The following is an 18,233-nucleotide window of genomic DNA, read 5'->3' on the forward strand; positions in this document are numbered from 1 at the left end:
TCATTACGTCAGACCACAGCTGATCAGTCTATATAAGACCTTACACCACTCAGTTCACACGGGTGTGATTTTTTTTTACCGAATGGGTTTCCAGATTGTTATTGCTCTACAAGTAGATGTTCATGCCGTGATAATTTAGGGATCTCTACCTAAATTCCATCTACTGGATATGTTTATATGCGTTTGCCTGTCAGATCAAATGAAAGTTAAAATCCTCATCAAAGGACTTGAAGGGCCTCATCTCTCAGCAACTTTTATGAAAAGCTGTTTTGTTTATTGTGCTCTTCGGTGTTCTACAGCTACACAACGTGAAATGATATTCACCTCAACAGCTCCTTTTGTGGTGAATCAACATGTAAGCAAAAAAATGCACATGTATGTTTGCAGTCTAAATAAAAGAAAACATGACTTCATATAATATATGCCATTTAGTGGATGCATTTTTCCAAAGTGCCTTGCAGTACCAAAAATGCATATTTTTTTTTAGCATAATGTATCCAGGGAGTCTTAAACCCCTAATCTTTGTGGAGTTGATTCATACTAGTACGACAGAGTATACTATACTCCCATGTTCCACTTTATATGACGTAAAGTGTTATTAATGTGAGCATAACCTTATTCCAGTTAATGCATAATACACCAACTGCATTTATGTGGTTTGCTTGCTATGGATAGATAAACATTCGCCAATAAGCAAATGGGTATGTACAATTAGTTCTGTAGTAAACAATACAACACTATTAGGATGTACGTAAATCATCACAGATGTTAGGTTGAGATTTCTATCTGATATGTTGGGGAATTCAAATTGTTTGAGGCTCATCATTTCTGTATTTCTGTATAGAATTTAAGCAATGAGAGAATTATTATCTATTAGTTATTGTCTATTTACAATAATAATGTCTATTTTGGTTGACTTATTATAAATAGACAGTTTTCTCTTTTGTTGGTCAATTGGACTAGATTGAAAACAGTTTTCCCACAATTGTATAGTATAATGTTTTAGTAAATAAATTTCAAACATTATATAATTTAAATACCACTATTTAGTTTCTTGCATTGAATCTATAAATGTTCTTTGTGTAATAAACAGCAATATTCTGTGACTATGTTTCAAATCTTTATTTATATAATCATCGACACCAACATCTTAACACTTTATACATAGATTATCAGTTTACAAGATGAAATCAGTCATCATTAGCAGCAGTGATGGAAGAAGTATACTCACATATTTTACTTAAGTAAAAGTATCAATACCTTATTTTAGAAATAGTTTATTACAAGTGCAAGTTCGGTATATTCAAAATTCATTAAAAGTACAATAGTATTGGCATCAACATATACTTAAAGTAAAAGTACTCATTATATGCAAATGTATTACAAAAATCTTTTTTATCCCACAATTTTGCAACCCATTTTTTCACCTAGTGACCTAGTGTCAAATATCTAATGTAATCCTGGGTGCTACACTTCCTCTGGGGGGGGGGGGGGGGGGGGGACACTGACCTAATGCTTCCTTCTATGCATGAGGAGTCCAAGCTGCTTCTTTTCACCTGACAGGGGGGAGTTTCCCCGGCCGGTTCCTTTCCCCTCCATCAGGCTGGCCAGAGGGAGGTATAGTTTAGAGACGAGGATTACTGCATGTTTTTTGTGAGGGTACCTACCTACCCTAGGGGACACGGGGAGAACATGCTCCACACGCTCAACACTCCACACAGAAAGGCCCTTTTACCAACCCCGCCTCGGGTATGGGCACTGATGACGCGGACGGAACACGCCCCCAGCGGGAATCGAACCCAGGACCTGCTGTGAGGCGACAGCACTACCGACTGTACCACCGTGCCCCCCATTTTTTCTTTTTAACATAGCTTATTAATGCCTATCTTTATTACATATTAACAACAAAGAAAATGTAAAGAACATACAAAACAAAAAAAAACAATAACAAAGAAAAACAAACAAAAGACAAAAAACTGAAAACAACAAACACAAAACAAATGCATAATGTGCATACTTAGATCCCTAGTCTTTCAATTCTACATTTGTCACATTAACATGTTAATCAAGCAATCAATCATTCCATTTGGTACTTTTCCAATAGCGTCAGTTTTAGCCTTTTTTTAATTGGATTAGATTTATACTTTGTTTCAAATTCTAGAGACGTGTTTTGGCCATGTTCAGAATAAGAACATTTTAAAAACTGGATCCCCAAACTGTGGTGCATGCACCCCCTAGTGCGCGAGTGCCTTCTAGGGGGTGCATGCATGAAAAGGCTAATGGTTTATGGTGGTGCAATGGTTTTATTTTAAATATCTGATTATGAACATATATGCCAATATATGGCAAGTATGCAGAATATAGGCTATATTATGCTGCATATATGCCATGAACCATATTCGGGTTCATGGCATATGGATATATAGGAAATACACCTCATTCCATGTAGGTGCGTCAGCTAGGTCGGGGGGGTAAGGTAACAGGGGGTGCACGCCGCACGGCCTAAAATGTTTGGGAACCGCTGCTGTATACAATGATGGGGCAGTGGTTCTCAAAGTGGGGTTAGGGGACCCCCCACAGGTCCTTGAAGGGTTTCCAGGGGGTCCCCAGCGAAATGAGTTAATATAGCATCAAAATCAGTATAGCCACTTACCCACTTTGAACCAAGACCATTTAAAATTAGCCGATATAAGGTCGTACAAATTACATTTCTATTAAAAAACGGGAACTCATCATATAAAGAAAGTAAAAAAGGGGAAAAAACATATAGGGCCTACAGTATGGGGGAAAAGAGGTGGGGGGAACTCAGACTTTATTTACGGGGGCCAATTTCGAAATGCGGCTGTCCGTATATTGAGAGCGATTTTGAAGGAGTCAAGGGATTCACATCATGTCCTCTTAATGGCTGCTGGTAGGGCGTTCTCCACATTTTAGTGGCATAGGAGCAAAATTAATTTATACCAATTTAATGTAATTCCTGTGCTCTTGGAAGACCTATAAAATACATTCTGAGATCCCTGTAATTGAAAGGTGAACATTTCTGTCTTATATTACTGGGAGTGATATCTTCCAGGATGACTATGCCACCATCTACAGGGCTTCTGCAGGTTTGACGCCTGAGTAGCCTACGAACATTTCTGAAGGATGCTGCTATGTCAGTGACTACATCTCACTGCAAATTCAACAATTTTACTTAGTATATGTTGACATATTCACATATAGCCTACCTATTAAAATAGAAAGAATCTAGGTATAGGCATACTCACATAAACTATTATTATCCCATGATCATCATCATCATCATCATCATCATCAACAGACTACATGAATGAATCACATTCAACATTGTTACAACTTTGAATTTATGCACCAATTTGAAACCAATGGTGCCAAATTGCTATTGTAATAAGATTAGCCTACATAGTAACTGCATGGTTGATTCAATCAATACATTTTTCAATCAATCAATCAACTTGATTGATTGATTGAAAAATGTATTCAGTTTGTAGAATGGGTACAGTTCAAACGAGACAGTACAGGTCAATACAAAATCTGCTACAAGGATTATAAACCAGAAAAAGCACTAAGACTTACATCAGTCAGGGTCCTGCATTTTCAATTCATGAGAACATTTAAAGTAGGCCTATATGAGAACAAAAGGGGAAATCATATTGAAATGTGTAGGCCTACAGTGTGGAAAGAAAGGGGTGGGGGGACTTTGACTTTTTACAGGGGCCAGTTTTGAATTGCAGCCACCTGTAAGTGCTCTTTCAGAGCGGTTTTGAAGAAGTCTAGGGATTCATATTTCTTTATGGCTGGTGGTAGGGCGTACCACATTTTAGTGGCATAGGAGCGAAATACTGCTGCATGGTTCCCAAACTTTACCGGAAAAACTACTTCATAACTATTTAAACTATTTCATAAATTGTGACATTTGGTATGTAGCCTATCATAGGCTATAATATTTTTTTTTAAAACACAAAGAAGAAAAAAACACAGAGAAAGAAAGAAAGAAAGAAAGAAAGAAAGAAAGAAAGAAAGAGCCGATCTACAAACTTACGCGTCTGATTTTCAGAACCTTGGAAGTTGGTATGTCCCCTAGTCTCGCGTATAGCCCATAGTATAGCCAGACAACTATTCCACAATCTCCGAATGTATAAAATGATGAAGCGTTTGGAAATCGCGGAGGCGACAGTCTGGTAACGCGAGACTACACGTCCCCTAGCAACAAGACCCTCCCCATCCGGGAAGTGAATCTAGTCTACAGGAAGTAAACAAAACAACACGGACGCCGGACGGTCGTCGCTGTTAGTTTTGATTTTTTTCTATTCTAACTACATTTACACTATTTCCGTGACGGTGACATTGTTACAGGTTTTAACGACGAACGTGTAGAAGAGCAGTTTTGTCTACCGGTATATCTATTTTCTCTTGGACGGATCGACGATCTTGCCAAGATGGGAGGCGGTGACCTCGTAAGTATGAGCTACCTACCATAGCAACAAAAGCTAACTGTGTGATTAGCTTAATGTTGCAATCACTAATTCTTTGTTTTTATTCCATTCTATCTAGTCATAGTCGCGAAATTACTTCCACGTGTGAATACACCCATTAGAGGAATTCAAATTTGATGAAAAAACGACCCATTATGAATATAAAATGATATACTCTGTGTGTGTGTGTGTGTGTGTGTGTGTGTGTGTGTGTGTGTGTGTGTGTGTGTGTATGTATGTATACACACACACACACACACACACACACTACAGTTATGTGGTAAGTGTATTCTAAAAATAATCACACCACACAGTAAGTGAATTATTATTATATTGTCTAGTACTTACTACTTACTAGAACTTAAACCGCTTATCCGTAGTTGGGACGCGGGGGCAACAGCTCCATCAGAGATCTCCAGACTTCCCTCTCCAGGGCAACATTAGTGACTTCCTCCTGGGGATCCTGGCACCCAGACCGCCCAGACTATGAATAACATTTATTATGACAATTATGTTATTGTCTACTAGAACTTTAAGAAAATCGGTCAGTTTAGTTGACACAAGTCAGCAGTAGGTTGTGCGCTCTGCTCACGCACCGTTTGTGTGCAAAGCGCAAGTTGGCAGCTCGACAGTGCATTTCTGTTTAAACTTTTTAGGGTCCCTGTGATGTCATGTGGGTCAATACAGTAACATCATCATCATACTGTAAATTATGAAAGACTCAAAGCTTGAAATTGTCGGTGCAACCACAATTGCAATTTCCCAGAATTGAGCCTTTCTAGTATTATGTTGTCTACTTGAACTTAGTCTCACGTTGCCAGACTGTTTCCTCTCACAATTTCCAAATGCTTTCGTTATACAGTCTGGAGCAACGGAAGCTCTATCATGAGTAAAATATAAAGTGGAAGTGGAGCCTCCTCCCCACTTCCGTTTCGTCTTTACAGGCATAAATCTAAATCATCTACGCATATATAGCTTGCTGCTTAGCAAAAATAATAAAATAAGCTCTAAAGATATTTTTAAATATATTTTCATGAACGGAAATGGCAGCTTCCTTACTCTGATTTCAATATAGCATTCAGAGATTGTGGAATAGTTGTGTGGTGAGAACTTGAACTTGAAGAAGAGCTGGCACCCCCAGACTATGAAAAACATTGAATTATTATCATTTTCTTGTCCACTAGAACTTGAAGAAGAGCTGGCACCCCCAGACTATGAAAAACATAGAGCGGGTGTGGAAGGCTGAACAGAAACATGAGGCAGAATGCAAGAAGATCGAGGAGCTGCAGAAGGAGCTCAAAGAAGAACGAGCGCGAGAAGAAATAACCAAATTTGCACAGGAATCTGGTGCTCTCAAGTAAGTTTTGAAACGTTTCCAAAACCGGGTCTTATCACACTGTCAGAGTTGGTTATGTATTGTAGACTGCACTTCTGATATACAGTTACAATACCGGTGGTTCTCAAATGTACCCTCACGGGTACATTTGGTTCCATTATAATTTGGAACCCCCTATAGGAATTGATAGAGAGAGGGAACTGCTAAGGAATCGGTCCCCAGACCGTTTAGAGCTGTGGTTCACAAACTTTTTAGTTTGTGACCCAAAAGAGAAATGTGATGTCTCCCCGGGACCCAAACTAGTGAAAATAGCAGATATACAAGCTCCTAACACGTCGAGGAGCTTGTAGATGGGCTTTCACTAATTATTTAGAAAAACATTGAATTTGTCTCTAATTCATGAAGAAAAAAATATTTTTTGGAAATGTTTTGAAATAATAATTAAAAACAAAATAAAGGGATATTTATTTACTTGTTATTTACTTGTTGTTAAAAATATGTCCGCAACCCACTTCCCGACTCAGTGTTTGGGAAACACTGTTTATTACAGGGAATTGCTAAAGAATGAGAATCGTTCAAATCCTAAAGGATCCCCACCCTATTTCTCACAGTGTGATATTTGACTTTTTTTCTTTTGTTGCTTGCAAACCGTTAAGGCAAGTTTATTTCAGTAGTGCGATGGTTAGGTTCTAATATGTGACTTTTATTGGGTGGTATAGGAAGAAAGATGACCGCTTGGACTGGATGTACCAGGGCCCAGGTGGTCAAGTGTCCCGGGATGAATATCTGCTGGGGCGTCCCATTGACAAGCAAATCACTGACCAATATGAGGAAGCTGAGAGTGGTCCTTCTTCCCAAACGGGTCTCCTGCCTGGATCCATCTTCAACCCCACTACTCCTGCCTCTAACCTTGACCTGGCTGCTAAGATTAGGGAAGACCCTCTGTTTGAAATCAGGTTAGCACCCTCTTCGGTATTAATCATTAGCATTGCTTAGCTCTGGTCCATAGCCTTACTGCTCTTGCTGCCGTTAAGGCTATGGAACTGATTGGCTTCCTGCCTCACATGAAATGCAGACCAGCCTCTCCTCTGTAGCGGAAATAAAAATAATGTTTTACCTACTCACCAATACAAAGACGGGTTGTGTAATTAGAAAGCCTACTTTCCTTAGTGGACGCACTTTGGGCCCCCCACCACAGATTTTTCCTTCGGGTGAAAAAAAATCTCTTTCTCTCCAAAAAGTGCATTTATACGCAACCTGTCTTTGTATTGGTGAGTAGGTACAACATTATTTTTATTTTCGCTACAGAGGAGAGGCTGGTCTGCATTTATGAGAGCCCCAGAAGTTGACAGTAACATAGCTCTAAATGCGACAGCATTAGAGCTATGGACCAGAGCTAAGCATTGCTAAACCTTTTTTACATTCTTATCTTTTGTCTGTACCTAAGTGATTGAAATGGTCTTGCATTTACCTGGCTGTAACATTGATTAAAGGAAACGAGAGGAAGAAAAAAAGAGAGAGGTCCTCACCAACCCAGTGAAGATGAAGAAGATCAAAGAAATGGTGAGATAATGTGAAGGGGCAAAGTTTGTTTTCTTATGTTACACTACAGTTACATTGTAGAGGTCATATCCATTTCAAATTGTAGTACTGTAGTTTGCAGAAGGCATGTTGAAGCGTTCAGTAGCCATAAGTCAATGTGTAGCAGTGCGACAACTGACAAGTGAGCTTGAAGCCCTAACCAAGTACAACTAAGCTTTATCTCTTTATAATTTGTCTGTGCATTTAATGCCCCAATAATACTTTCCATGTGCTATTTTGTCAGCTACGCCACAACCTTGAAAAGAAAGATAAGAAAAAGAAGCGAAAGAAGGAGAAGAAGGAGAAGAGAGCGGAAAAGGAAAGGAGAAAGGAGAAGAAGCATAAGAGGAGGAGCACCAGTTCAAGCTCGGAGGCAGAGGAGGACACTAAACACAGGTGTACTGTGCAGCATGACACCAGATTATTACCATTTAGTGAAACAATATTTTATACATGTATTACACTAGAATTTCGCGGGCCTTCGGCCCGCTCATCCCAGAGTTGCGTTGCCCCGCGTTGCGATACAGAAGTCCACAGATACAGAAGTCCACAGTGACACGCGTTTTATGCAGCTGTTTTGTGTTGCAGCGCGTGCACGCGCGCGCGTGTAGTGTTGTTGTTCTTATCCATAACAATAAATGGATCAAATATGCTCTATATTAGTTATGTATAGATTTAAAGCAGTGGCTGTCAAAGGTGTGTTCCAGGGACCCTCATGGTTCCTTGAGGGGGTTCCAAATGGACCCATTATAGGTGTGTAACTCTGAGAGTGTACAAATGGAACCAAGTGGACCCTACAGGTCTGTAACTCTGAGAGTGTACAAATGGAACCAAATGGACTGTTTTATAACGTTTAACTGTGATACTGTACAAATGGAATCAAATGGGACTCTTATGGGTCCATTTGGTTTTACTCTCAGAGTTATGGGGGTCCTTGAAATTAAAAAGGTTGAGAACCTGTATGCAATGGCTTATGTCTTGTAAAAAGAGAGAGCAGCCTATTCTCCAAACCATCATATCTTATGCTTTGCTAGGTTGTACAAATTAATATAGGGTCAATATAATGTGCAGGACTCACGTGTGTGCTCTCTGTCTCTCTCGCTCTCTTCTCTCTCCTCCGTCTCGGTGGTGTGTGGGGGGGGGGGGGGGGGATTAGTTGCGCTGCCTGCGACAGTGCTATACTTCTCCAGCAGCGGTGCAGAACCGAGAGAGTGACACATTCGTGTGGATGTAAACTGCGCAAGTTGTAGCTTGAAAGTTCGGATTGTGTAGTCGCACCGGTGGTACAAAGTGAATGTTACAACTCGCACGGTGATGTTGTAAGGCGCAAATGCGAGTACCTAGTCGCACTGTCGAGCCCTGTGTAGTGTAGTGGCATTTGCGCTGCATCGCGAGGCGAGCCAAATTCCCCCCCGCGCACGCACGCACGCACACACACAGACACACACACACACACTGTACGTAGCTGTGTGTTGTTGCAGCGCGCGCGTGTGCGTGTAGTGTTGTTGTTGTTGTTGTACCACGGCAGGTTTGCACAGTGCGCTCAGTGCGATATTTCCGAACGTGGGCGTTGTGTGTGTGTGTGGGTGGGTGTGTGTGTGTGTGGCTGGCTGTGTTTTGTTGCGTGGGGATCGCCATGTGAGGGGGCTAGCCAATAAGGGCCCTGTGTTGCATGTGGAGAATGGTGTAGGTTAGTGTGTGTGGTGTAGCCGAACGGGGTGGTGAGGACATGAGGGGGATGTAGCACAGCAATCGGTGACCCCTACATTAAGCTGTGTTGCTCCCAAGATGCAGTGCAAATGCGTGTTGTAGCAACCGTAGCCAATGGGAAAACAGGATGCAGTGTTGCCAGGTCCGCGAATTGTAAGCGAGTTGTAAGTAGCGTGTTGAATGGCATTTTTTCTGGGCTAGTTTTCATAGACCTGGCAACAAATTAGGCGGGGGTGTCGGTGCTTGTGGCGTGTTTGTGTTTGTTATTGATATTGATGTTGTTTGTGAGTGTGGACGGGAGGCGGCTGTAGTGGCAGTGCAATGACAGTTTTTACGCGGGTGTTGTTGATTGTGGGCGTGCGGCGCGACATGAGGAGATAGCCGTGGATCGACGCGGAGGGTAAGGCTGTGTCGTGTTAGTGTGTTGTTGCAGTGTGTGTTGCAGCGTGTTGCAGCGTGTCAGTGACGTAGTAGCTGGTGCCTTTTGTTCCTGTGCGTGCTTTTGGGGACATGTTTTCAATTGTAATATAGGATGCTCAGTTTCACGCTTTCAGCCTGGCACCCTTATTTTCATTGTCATTCTATGCAAATATTTTGTTTTAAAAAGTCAACAGGCAAAAATAACAGATATACAAGCTCACGATACGGTGTGTTTGTACACATTTGCTATTTTAGCAATCTTTCATGTAACATAAGTGCCACAGCAAGGGCTATAAGGTGCCTGGTGTTGTGTTTAGCATAGTGTTTTAACTAGTAGAGTGGCTGAGCCACCAGGCACCCCAATTGTCCAAATATTATTTGTAACTATCAAATGTAAGAATTTAAGACATGCTTACAGTGTATTATTGAGTGGTGCAAACCACTCCAACGACCAGCTTTGTCTGTATGTATCTGTGTATGTGTGTACCGAGCATGGTTGCTATGGTTAGTGTGTGACGTCACTCAGTTCACACGGGTGTGATTATATAAACATATCAGTGGACACGGTCTAATAACTTTCCAATTCACCTTAACAAACATGATTGGGATGGATGATTTTATTATATTTAATTTATATTATATTTCATTCTATTTAATTGAATGATGGATTAAATTTGTTTTTTTCTACAGAAATGACACACGCTTGTGTTTACTTCATGTGGAAGCTGAATTATCTATAATTTTGATTTACTATTTACTTTCAGGGCAAATTCAAATGAGGATTCTTCAGCAGATACAAAATCTCATTCACGTCACCATCCTGGTTATGGGCTACTGGTCAGTACGCAGCACATCTTTGATAAGAGTACTGATGTCTTAAAGCAGTGGTTCTCAACCTTTTCAGGCTGTGACCCCAAACAATAATCATATTTGGTTGTCTGGGAGACCCCCCCCCCCCCCCCCCCCCCCAAAGCCATATGGGGCAAATGTTCATGACTTCGTCATGGTGATGCAAATATTGTCCAGAGAAGCAGTTTTTAAGTTTCTGTTTCTTCTCTCTTCAGGTCCATTCTGGACGACCTCATCAATCCTCAGCTACTTCCAGTCACTCAGGGCGTCAGGAGGAGCGGAGACGTTCTCGCTCACCACAGAGGAATGACAGAGAAAACCACTCCTTGCAGAAGGTCCAAAAAAGAGCACCAAGTCCACAGAAGGAGCGTTACCACAGACAGAACAACCATAGATCCAAGTAAGAGAACACAATTCTCCAATAAATAAAATTAAGCAATGTGACTCGCATACAGCTTGCCCTTAGCTGTGTATCACAGCTTTGTTTGGCCTGATGCAAAGCAGAGATTTTTCAGTCACCACGTTGTCCTTTTTTAGATGGATCTTGTCCTGGAAAAATGCACTTCTTTATTGGCAGCAGAGTGATATCAGAAGACGGTTTTAGCGTTGTCCCTGCAGTGTGATATGTCTTGTTGCACGTTGACCCACGTTGACCCTAGTGATTCAACACATGGAATTCAATGGCCCAAACCACACCAAAGCAAAGGGTCAAGATGGTTTTTAACTCCTTGCAACCGTTTGGACCCAAGGAGTTGCATGGTGACCCTTTGGTGTGGTTAGGGCTTAGACTTCATAACTGTGGTGTGGTATAATGATTATATAAAAAACAAACGGTATCATCAAAAATGAATGTATTTAATCTATGAGTACTCAAAACCAGCAAAACTAGAAAATCTAAGGTTGTTAACATATTGGGAACATAAGTCACTAATTCATTTTGGACTTCTAGTTGCTGTGGACACAAGTGACATTTGTTTAACCTGCTGCACTTAAGGATTATTTGTGGCAAATTGCAACCACACAGAGTCTATAGCATCATTTTTAATGTTACCTTCTGTCTATTGTAGACAACTATCTGCTGAGGAACAGGACCGCAAGAGGCAGGAGATGATCGGCTTTGCCAAGGATAGAGATGAGGAGAGGGAAAATAATGTAAGAAGATACAAGAGACAAGATGAACAGGAGAAGGAGCGAGAACGAGATACCAAACATGATCGTCATGCTGGTAGTGGCTTCATCCAGTAAGTTTTCAATTACAATGACCTTTTATTTTTTTATTGCATTCCGTTTAGAATATCAATTTTTTAGACACAACTTCATATCTTGTATAAGGTCGACTTACCTGCCTTGGTCTTGATCACTTCCCTGATGTGTGCTTATTTTCACTGTTTGATCTTTCGTTCTTGCAGCAATATGAAGTTGGAGAGTGCTTCCAGCTCTTCCTTGGAGGACAGGGTGAGGAGGAATATTCACTCCATACAGAGGACCCCAGCTTCTCTGGAGAAGAACTTCATGAGGAGATGAAGGCAAAAAAGAGTTGTATATTGTAGTGTATGAACTGAAAATAAAGGTGGAGTGAGATGACACAATCCACTCTTCTTTGCATTTTAACTTTTTTGTTTAGGAATTAGGAACGAAGACTTGGCAGGGATCATTTTTTATTTAAGCAGGGATACTTTTCATTCTAGAGACAGAGATCTTAACATATCTCTCTGGTCACAGCTTCCTTGTTCAGAATTATTTTCTAAATTTTCAGATGTTTTCTTCTTTTATTTCAGATGTTTTCTTTTGTAAGAGTATGCTAATGTGTACTGTACTGTTTTGATCTGAAATGTAATAAAAGATGAGACGACATCATCACAATCTCTTAACTCACTGATTTTCGGTTTTGAATATATTTTGTTGGCAACATATAGGCTAATAGTATTACTGTTCAAACACTCATTTACTCTTATCGCCTGAGATCTAGCCTATACTCTTTGTGTGTCTGTCTGCCTTCTAGGATGGCGCAGAAGCAGCATTCTCTTGCATTTGAAAATGTAATATTTGCAATATTATACAGTGGAATGAAACTTAATTTTGCACCTTTATAATTATAAGGATTTAGCTTGAATATTGTCGCTGTTTTGATGGAAACCTCATGTCCAAAACCCCTGGCATTGTGAGCTTGTAGATTGGCTACTTTCACTACTTTTGTGCGACACTCTTGTATGATGAAGGGTAACAAGACAAATTCAGGGGGAAAGAAACAAAAAGTTGGAATATGAAGATACAAGATTTCTGCCTGACAGCAACGGTATAAAAGTTAGGACATGGACAACTGTACTGCGATCACTCACCACCCCCACTCGGGTGCTCGGGAGTGGATGAAGTTGGGCAACCCCTCCCATGCCCTTCTACAATAATGAGCCAAAGTGGATGAGGAAAAAATAAACTACACCGTTTTGTGAAAAACGCATCTACATATACAGATGTGAAAACTGCCTCTGTTATTGAATATGATGCTACTGATCTTGTAATTTATTTGATTTTATTAGATAGAAAGCTACTATTATTAGACTGGTTTTATTTACTTTATTAAATAGGAAGGAAGCTACTACTAGTTGACTGGTCTTGTCAAAATTGGTTTTATTTAAAGCATCCATGACATGTCATCATTGGTTTTATTTAAAGCATCCATGACAGCAGTACACGAGATTACTACAGATCATCATCATTTATTTTCGGTAGATTATTTACCGATTTCATTTTTAACACGCTCGTGTTAAAAATGAAATCGGTAGGCTTCAACCAACCAATGGACATAGGTTTCATCCAGCCAATAATGGTTCAGTAAGTGACGTTGTAGGAACAACAACCGGAAGTTAGGCTGATGTTTCGGTAAATCGTGTAGTCACTGTGTGTGGGACTAGCAGTCATTCATAATAATAGCATTCAAATAATAAACACGTTTTCCTAATTGGGCGTATATACCTCGACGTCTTCACAATGGTAAGAAGAATGTGCAGAATAAGTTCGTTTTAAACTGTTCTAGCGATAATCAAATTTCAAATACCTTTTTGGACATACTGTTTGCTAATGTTCGGCTAAGCTAACTTAGCTCGCTAAGCTAACGTTTACCCCTGCATTATCATACTTTACTTCACTTCATTTACAGTCAGTCACTGGTATTTAATTGAACCCAGACGTACCTGTTTATCTGTCATATTGTTGATGAGGAATCGTTTTTAAGGAGCCGTGCGCAGTAATCGCAAAGTAATCGCAAGGAGAAAATGTGATGCTGTGTCCAAACGGTATTAATTAGCTTGACTTGACATTTCACGTGTAAATTTGTATTTATACTATCAGTAATAAACAGTTGCTGCCAGACTTTTTTTTTGCTAAATCATGCTAATTCTCAAGCAAGCAACTAAACCCAAAGGTTTATGGTAATTTAAAAAGTTACTGATCTATATTCTAAAAACAATTTCGTGGGTCACCAGTTCATCCAGTCAGAAGGGAGTATCAGTTTAAAATGTATGGATTTTAATTTTGTCTGCACATGTTGTTTAACATTCCTGGTATCCCTACCTGGAAATGTATTTTCTGCTTTTATAATGAGCTGGAGAGACCTGTGTTATTGAACACTTGATGATTCCTGTGGGAATATACAGCTTGGGCTATTCAACACTTTAAAAAAAAAGGGAAAAAAAAGATTCAAGAACACTAAGTACTAGCTGTCATGGGGAAACGTTCAATTATTACTATTACTATTACTATTACTATTAAACTAAAGTATTTTCTGTCCACTGCAGAGGATAATATCTCACCTTTACCTCTGATTCCTTGTTTTGTCATAGTCTGTTAATGAGATGTTTAACAATGTCCCTTGTCCCACAGTCGATCATGTCCTATAATGGTGGGGCCGTCATGGCCATGCGAGGGAAGCAGTGTGTGGCGGTAGCATCGGATCGTAGATTTGGCATTCAGGCTCAAATGGTCACAACGGATTTCCAGAAGATCTTCCCCATGGGAGACAGGCTGTACATCGGCCTGGCTGGACTGGCCACTGACGTGCAGACAGTGTGAGTATATCCAAGCCTGGGCCCAGCCGCCTAGCGTTTTGCAATAACACAATAATAAAACAAGTAGATGCATACTTTGGGGATAATCGACTGGATTTGTTTAGTTCCCAGAGACTTAAATTCAGACTGAATCTCTATGAACTGAAGGAGGGTCGCCAAATCAAGCCCAAGACCTTCATGAGCATGGTGTCTAACCTGTTATATGAAAAGAGGTGAGTTTACAGAGCTTTACTGTGGTCTTGCATAGATCTGCATTGCCTGACTGAGCAGACCTTCTAATAAACACAACAACCTGGTTCATTTCTTTTCCCTTTGTTAGGTTTGGACCATACTATATCGAACCTGTGATTGCTGGACTAGATCCCAAGACCTTTGAACCATTCATCTGCTCCCTGGATTTGATCGGCTGTCCCATGGTGACGGAAGACTTTGTTGTGAGCGGCACTTGCTCCGAGCAGATGTATGGCATGTGTGAATCGCTGTGGGAACCAGACATGGTAAGCTCTGCCTGTCTATAAAAAAAGAATACCAGCACTCACGTTATATCCAATAGGATTCTTCTTTTCCCCCAGCAGCAAGCAATACACAGGCGTTTCAGCCCGGAGGCCTTCCTCGTCTGTGTGTTGCTTGCTGCTGGGGGAAAACTGAAAAATAAACATATCCTATTGGATATAACGTGAGTGCTGGTATTTTCTATGGACTGTATCTACCAAAACCGTGCACACGTCACATTATTACGTTGAACTACTCAACTGAGTGCTTATCCTTTTCCTTTCTTCAAGCTCTGTCATCTAAATAATAGAGGGCACATTGTTATGTTTGCTGTGATCTGAATATAAATCAATCTTGTTCATGTTTGGCAACATATGAGGAATTGCTGGTTGTTTCACATTGCCTATATCCAAATTTAACCATAAACAAATGGTCACTGGACAGTTTAACTTGTATTGAATCTGTGGCCACATGCACGGTGTACCATTTTACTACATTTTTAGAGATCTTTGACACAGCAACAGGTCTAACTGTAGTCATGGTACATGAGCCTCAGGCTTTAAACAACTCCAGTTCAAGTTAAAGCATTTATTTGTAAGTGAAAAGAAATTGTATAAGCTATTCCATGAATTTAATGGTACATTGCAGTTAGTTACTAATTGGTTCAGCTTGCAAGAGTGGCCTGAAATTTGCCATCTTTGTTTAGTTTATAGTAGTGCCATGTCTGTGACTAGGGGTGGGCGATATGGAATATCACTTTTTTTCAAGCAGTATCACGATATACAAGATTTCTTCATGCGTTTATATTTTTTCAAGTTACTTAACAATACGAACCACCTACAATGCAACAGACAATTTAAACCAAAGTACTATTTTTGGCAAAAGAAACGGTCGTTCTACAGAAGTATAGACTGATTCACATTATCGTGATTCACTATATCGTGATATCTATGAAAAGGCATATTGTCGACACATTATATAGTCGATAATATTTATCACGATATCGCCCACCCGATCTGTGACTCACCTTTACTTTCTGTTCTGTCATCCCTATGCACCCTACACATTATGAATACAAATCAGCTGAGCACACTATCTGCAAATCTAATCCTAGTACACTGGCTACAGTGATTGATTATTCAAGACTATTCCATGGATGTTGAGCATTTAAACCTGTCTGAGGCTCATGTTCTGGGGCCCCAGTAGTCATAGCTGTAAAGCTGTCTAGTGGTGTCCCCATGTTCAAAATCTCTACAATGAAGCCTGTTAAGCGTTTTTTTTGATGGCTGCCTGATTATTCGTATCCAACACCCGCAGGAACCGGAAGACCTATTTGAGACGATCTCCCAGGCAATGCTGAATGCAGTAGACAGGGATGCTGTGTCGGGAATGGGAGTGGTTGTACATTTGGTGTAAGTAGTTATACTAAACACTATGCATTTGAAAATAAACCTTGCCATCTCTATACATTTGTAATGTTTGATTGCTTTGATTTCTCCGACAGTGAGAAAGACAAGATTACCACACGTACCCTCAAGGCCAGAATGGATTAAAGACCCTCTTCATTCCCTAAATACACATTTTGTATACACATATTTTGTTTTGTTAATTGTTCAATAAATAACTACAGTCAAACAGTTACCCTGCTTGTGTCTTGTTACTGAAAAGAGAATTTTGGGCTTCCAACTGATTTTTAAAATGTTCCAACTTTATTCACAGTAGTTCTGTTGCTGCTGTGAATAAAGTTGGATCATTTTAAAAGTGAGTTGTGAGCTCCCTTGTTTCATGACTGCTGTTTTGCAGTGGCATTTGTCTATGAATGAGCTGCACATCATGTCTGTTAGAAACCGTTTCACTCAACTTACTCTACTTAACTTACCATCTTGGAGTGAGCCTATATTCTGTTATGCTGCTTTATTACAATTCTGAAGCATGCAGTGGTCTTATATACACATTATCCATGTTAAGTGTGCACTTGGCCAATTTAAATCTAAAATCATGCAGAATATTCAATATCCCTTTCCTGATAACTGTCATGGTGCTTGACATTTATCTAAAAACCATGACACGACAGAAATTGGGCAACTGCCCGTTTCAAACAGATTATGTATTTAACAAAAGTGCAAACAGCAAGATTTGTGAACCGTTGCGACAAGGCTAGCCAATGGAACAACCACCCTAAAGACTATAGTCATACCAAGTACACCGCTAGACCTACTGTTCATGTAAACATCTTATCTTATAAATCGAGTTTTTTTTTTGTAGTCTTGAGAAAAAAGTCCCAAAAAGCATAGGGTATACAGGTATAACCCTGTAGAACATGTATATAACGACAATGTGACATGGTGTTTACAAAATTCTGTAACCCCTCAAACTGTATATACTTTACCCATGTCAACTGTTTTTATTATATTTTGACATTTGCTTTGGCAATGTAAACATGTTTTCTCATGCCTAAATAGCTCATTTGAATTGAATTTACACAACATTGCTTCAAACAGTGGAATTCATAGGATTGGCACTTGCTGGTGCCGCTAGTGGAAAAATATAGCCAACCCAAACGGTAACTTGAGTCAAACCATTTCCAACACTGGGCTAGGTCTATTGTAACAGTGGGATATTATACAATGGAGAAGGTGAAAAACTGAAGGTGGCTGCCACATGACATCACTGCTTAAAGCAAACATTAAAACTAAAAAGTCCACAGACTAGGCTGCCACATGACGTCACGTCCTTACCGGTACTTTTTCCCAAGTGGGACATAAGGCCTTAACGATCTGCCTCCATTGGGACCTGTCTTGTGCTGCATGTTGTGCCTCGCCCTATGTCAGGTTCATCTCCTTCAGCTCGGCTGCCACAGTTCGTCGCCAGTTGTTTTAGGCCGACCATTCTTCCTTTTCCCTGCAGGAGTCCATCCTAAACACATGCCACAGCCATCGAAATTGGCGGCGTTTGATCTCCAACACAACACTGTTGCACTTGGTCACCCTGTGTAGCTCTTCGTTAGATATCCTATCAGGCAGAAGATTCGGTAGATATTCCTGGGGCATAGATTGTGGAAGGCATCGGTTTTAGGGGCGCTAGCCCCTCAAATCGATGCCTTCAATGCATGGCTTTTTAAGATTACGTCATATGGCAGCCAAGTCTATGGATTTTTAATGTTTGTTTTAGGGCAATGAGAATGATGTTGTAAAACGGCTGATATAAAGTGTGATTTCTTTCTGAAAGCCCCTCAAAATGGGCTAGAATTTACTACATAATGCAAAATTAAATCAAGTGCAAATTACA

At 40.2% G+C, this 18,233-nt stretch overlaps 2 protein-coding genes across 2 annotated transcripts; both read left to right on the forward strand.

The window, feature by feature from the left end:
- Positions 1-4,201: 4,201 nt before the first annotated feature.
- cwc25 (CWC25 spliceosome associated protein homolog) lies at positions 4,202-12,260 on the forward strand. The gene is made up of 9 exons (XM_079498979.1): positions 4,202-4,475; positions 5,678-5,850; positions 6,549-6,785; positions 7,323-7,392; positions 7,655-7,806; positions 10,305-10,377; positions 10,605-10,789; positions 11,457-11,630; positions 11,799-12,260. Exons 1-9 carry the CDS (start codon positions 4,458-4,460, stop codon positions 11,911-11,913), a joined length of 1,197 nt encoding a protein of 398 aa, XP_079355105.1. The 5' UTR covers positions 4,202-4,457; the 3' UTR covers positions 11,914-12,260.
- A 948-nt stretch (positions 12,261-13,208) lies between these two features.
- psmb3 (proteasome 20S subunit beta 3) lies at positions 13,209-16,586 on the forward strand. Its single transcript, XM_079498992.1, has 6 exons — positions 13,209-13,380; positions 14,269-14,453; positions 14,558-14,665; positions 14,773-14,950; positions 16,263-16,357; positions 16,450-16,586. Exons 1-6 carry the CDS (start codon positions 13,378-13,380, stop codon positions 16,496-16,498), a joined length of 618 nt encoding a protein of 205 aa, XP_079355118.1. The 5' UTR covers positions 13,209-13,377; the 3' UTR covers positions 16,499-16,586.
- Positions 16,587-18,233: the final 1,647 nt, after the last annotated feature.

The sequence above is a fragment of the Electrona antarctica genome, assembly GCF_951216825.1.
Source record: "Electrona antarctica genome assembly, chromosome: 4".
NCBI classification, from domain to species: Eukaryota; Metazoa; Chordata; class Actinopteri; order Myctophiformes; family Myctophidae; genus Electrona; species Electrona antarctica.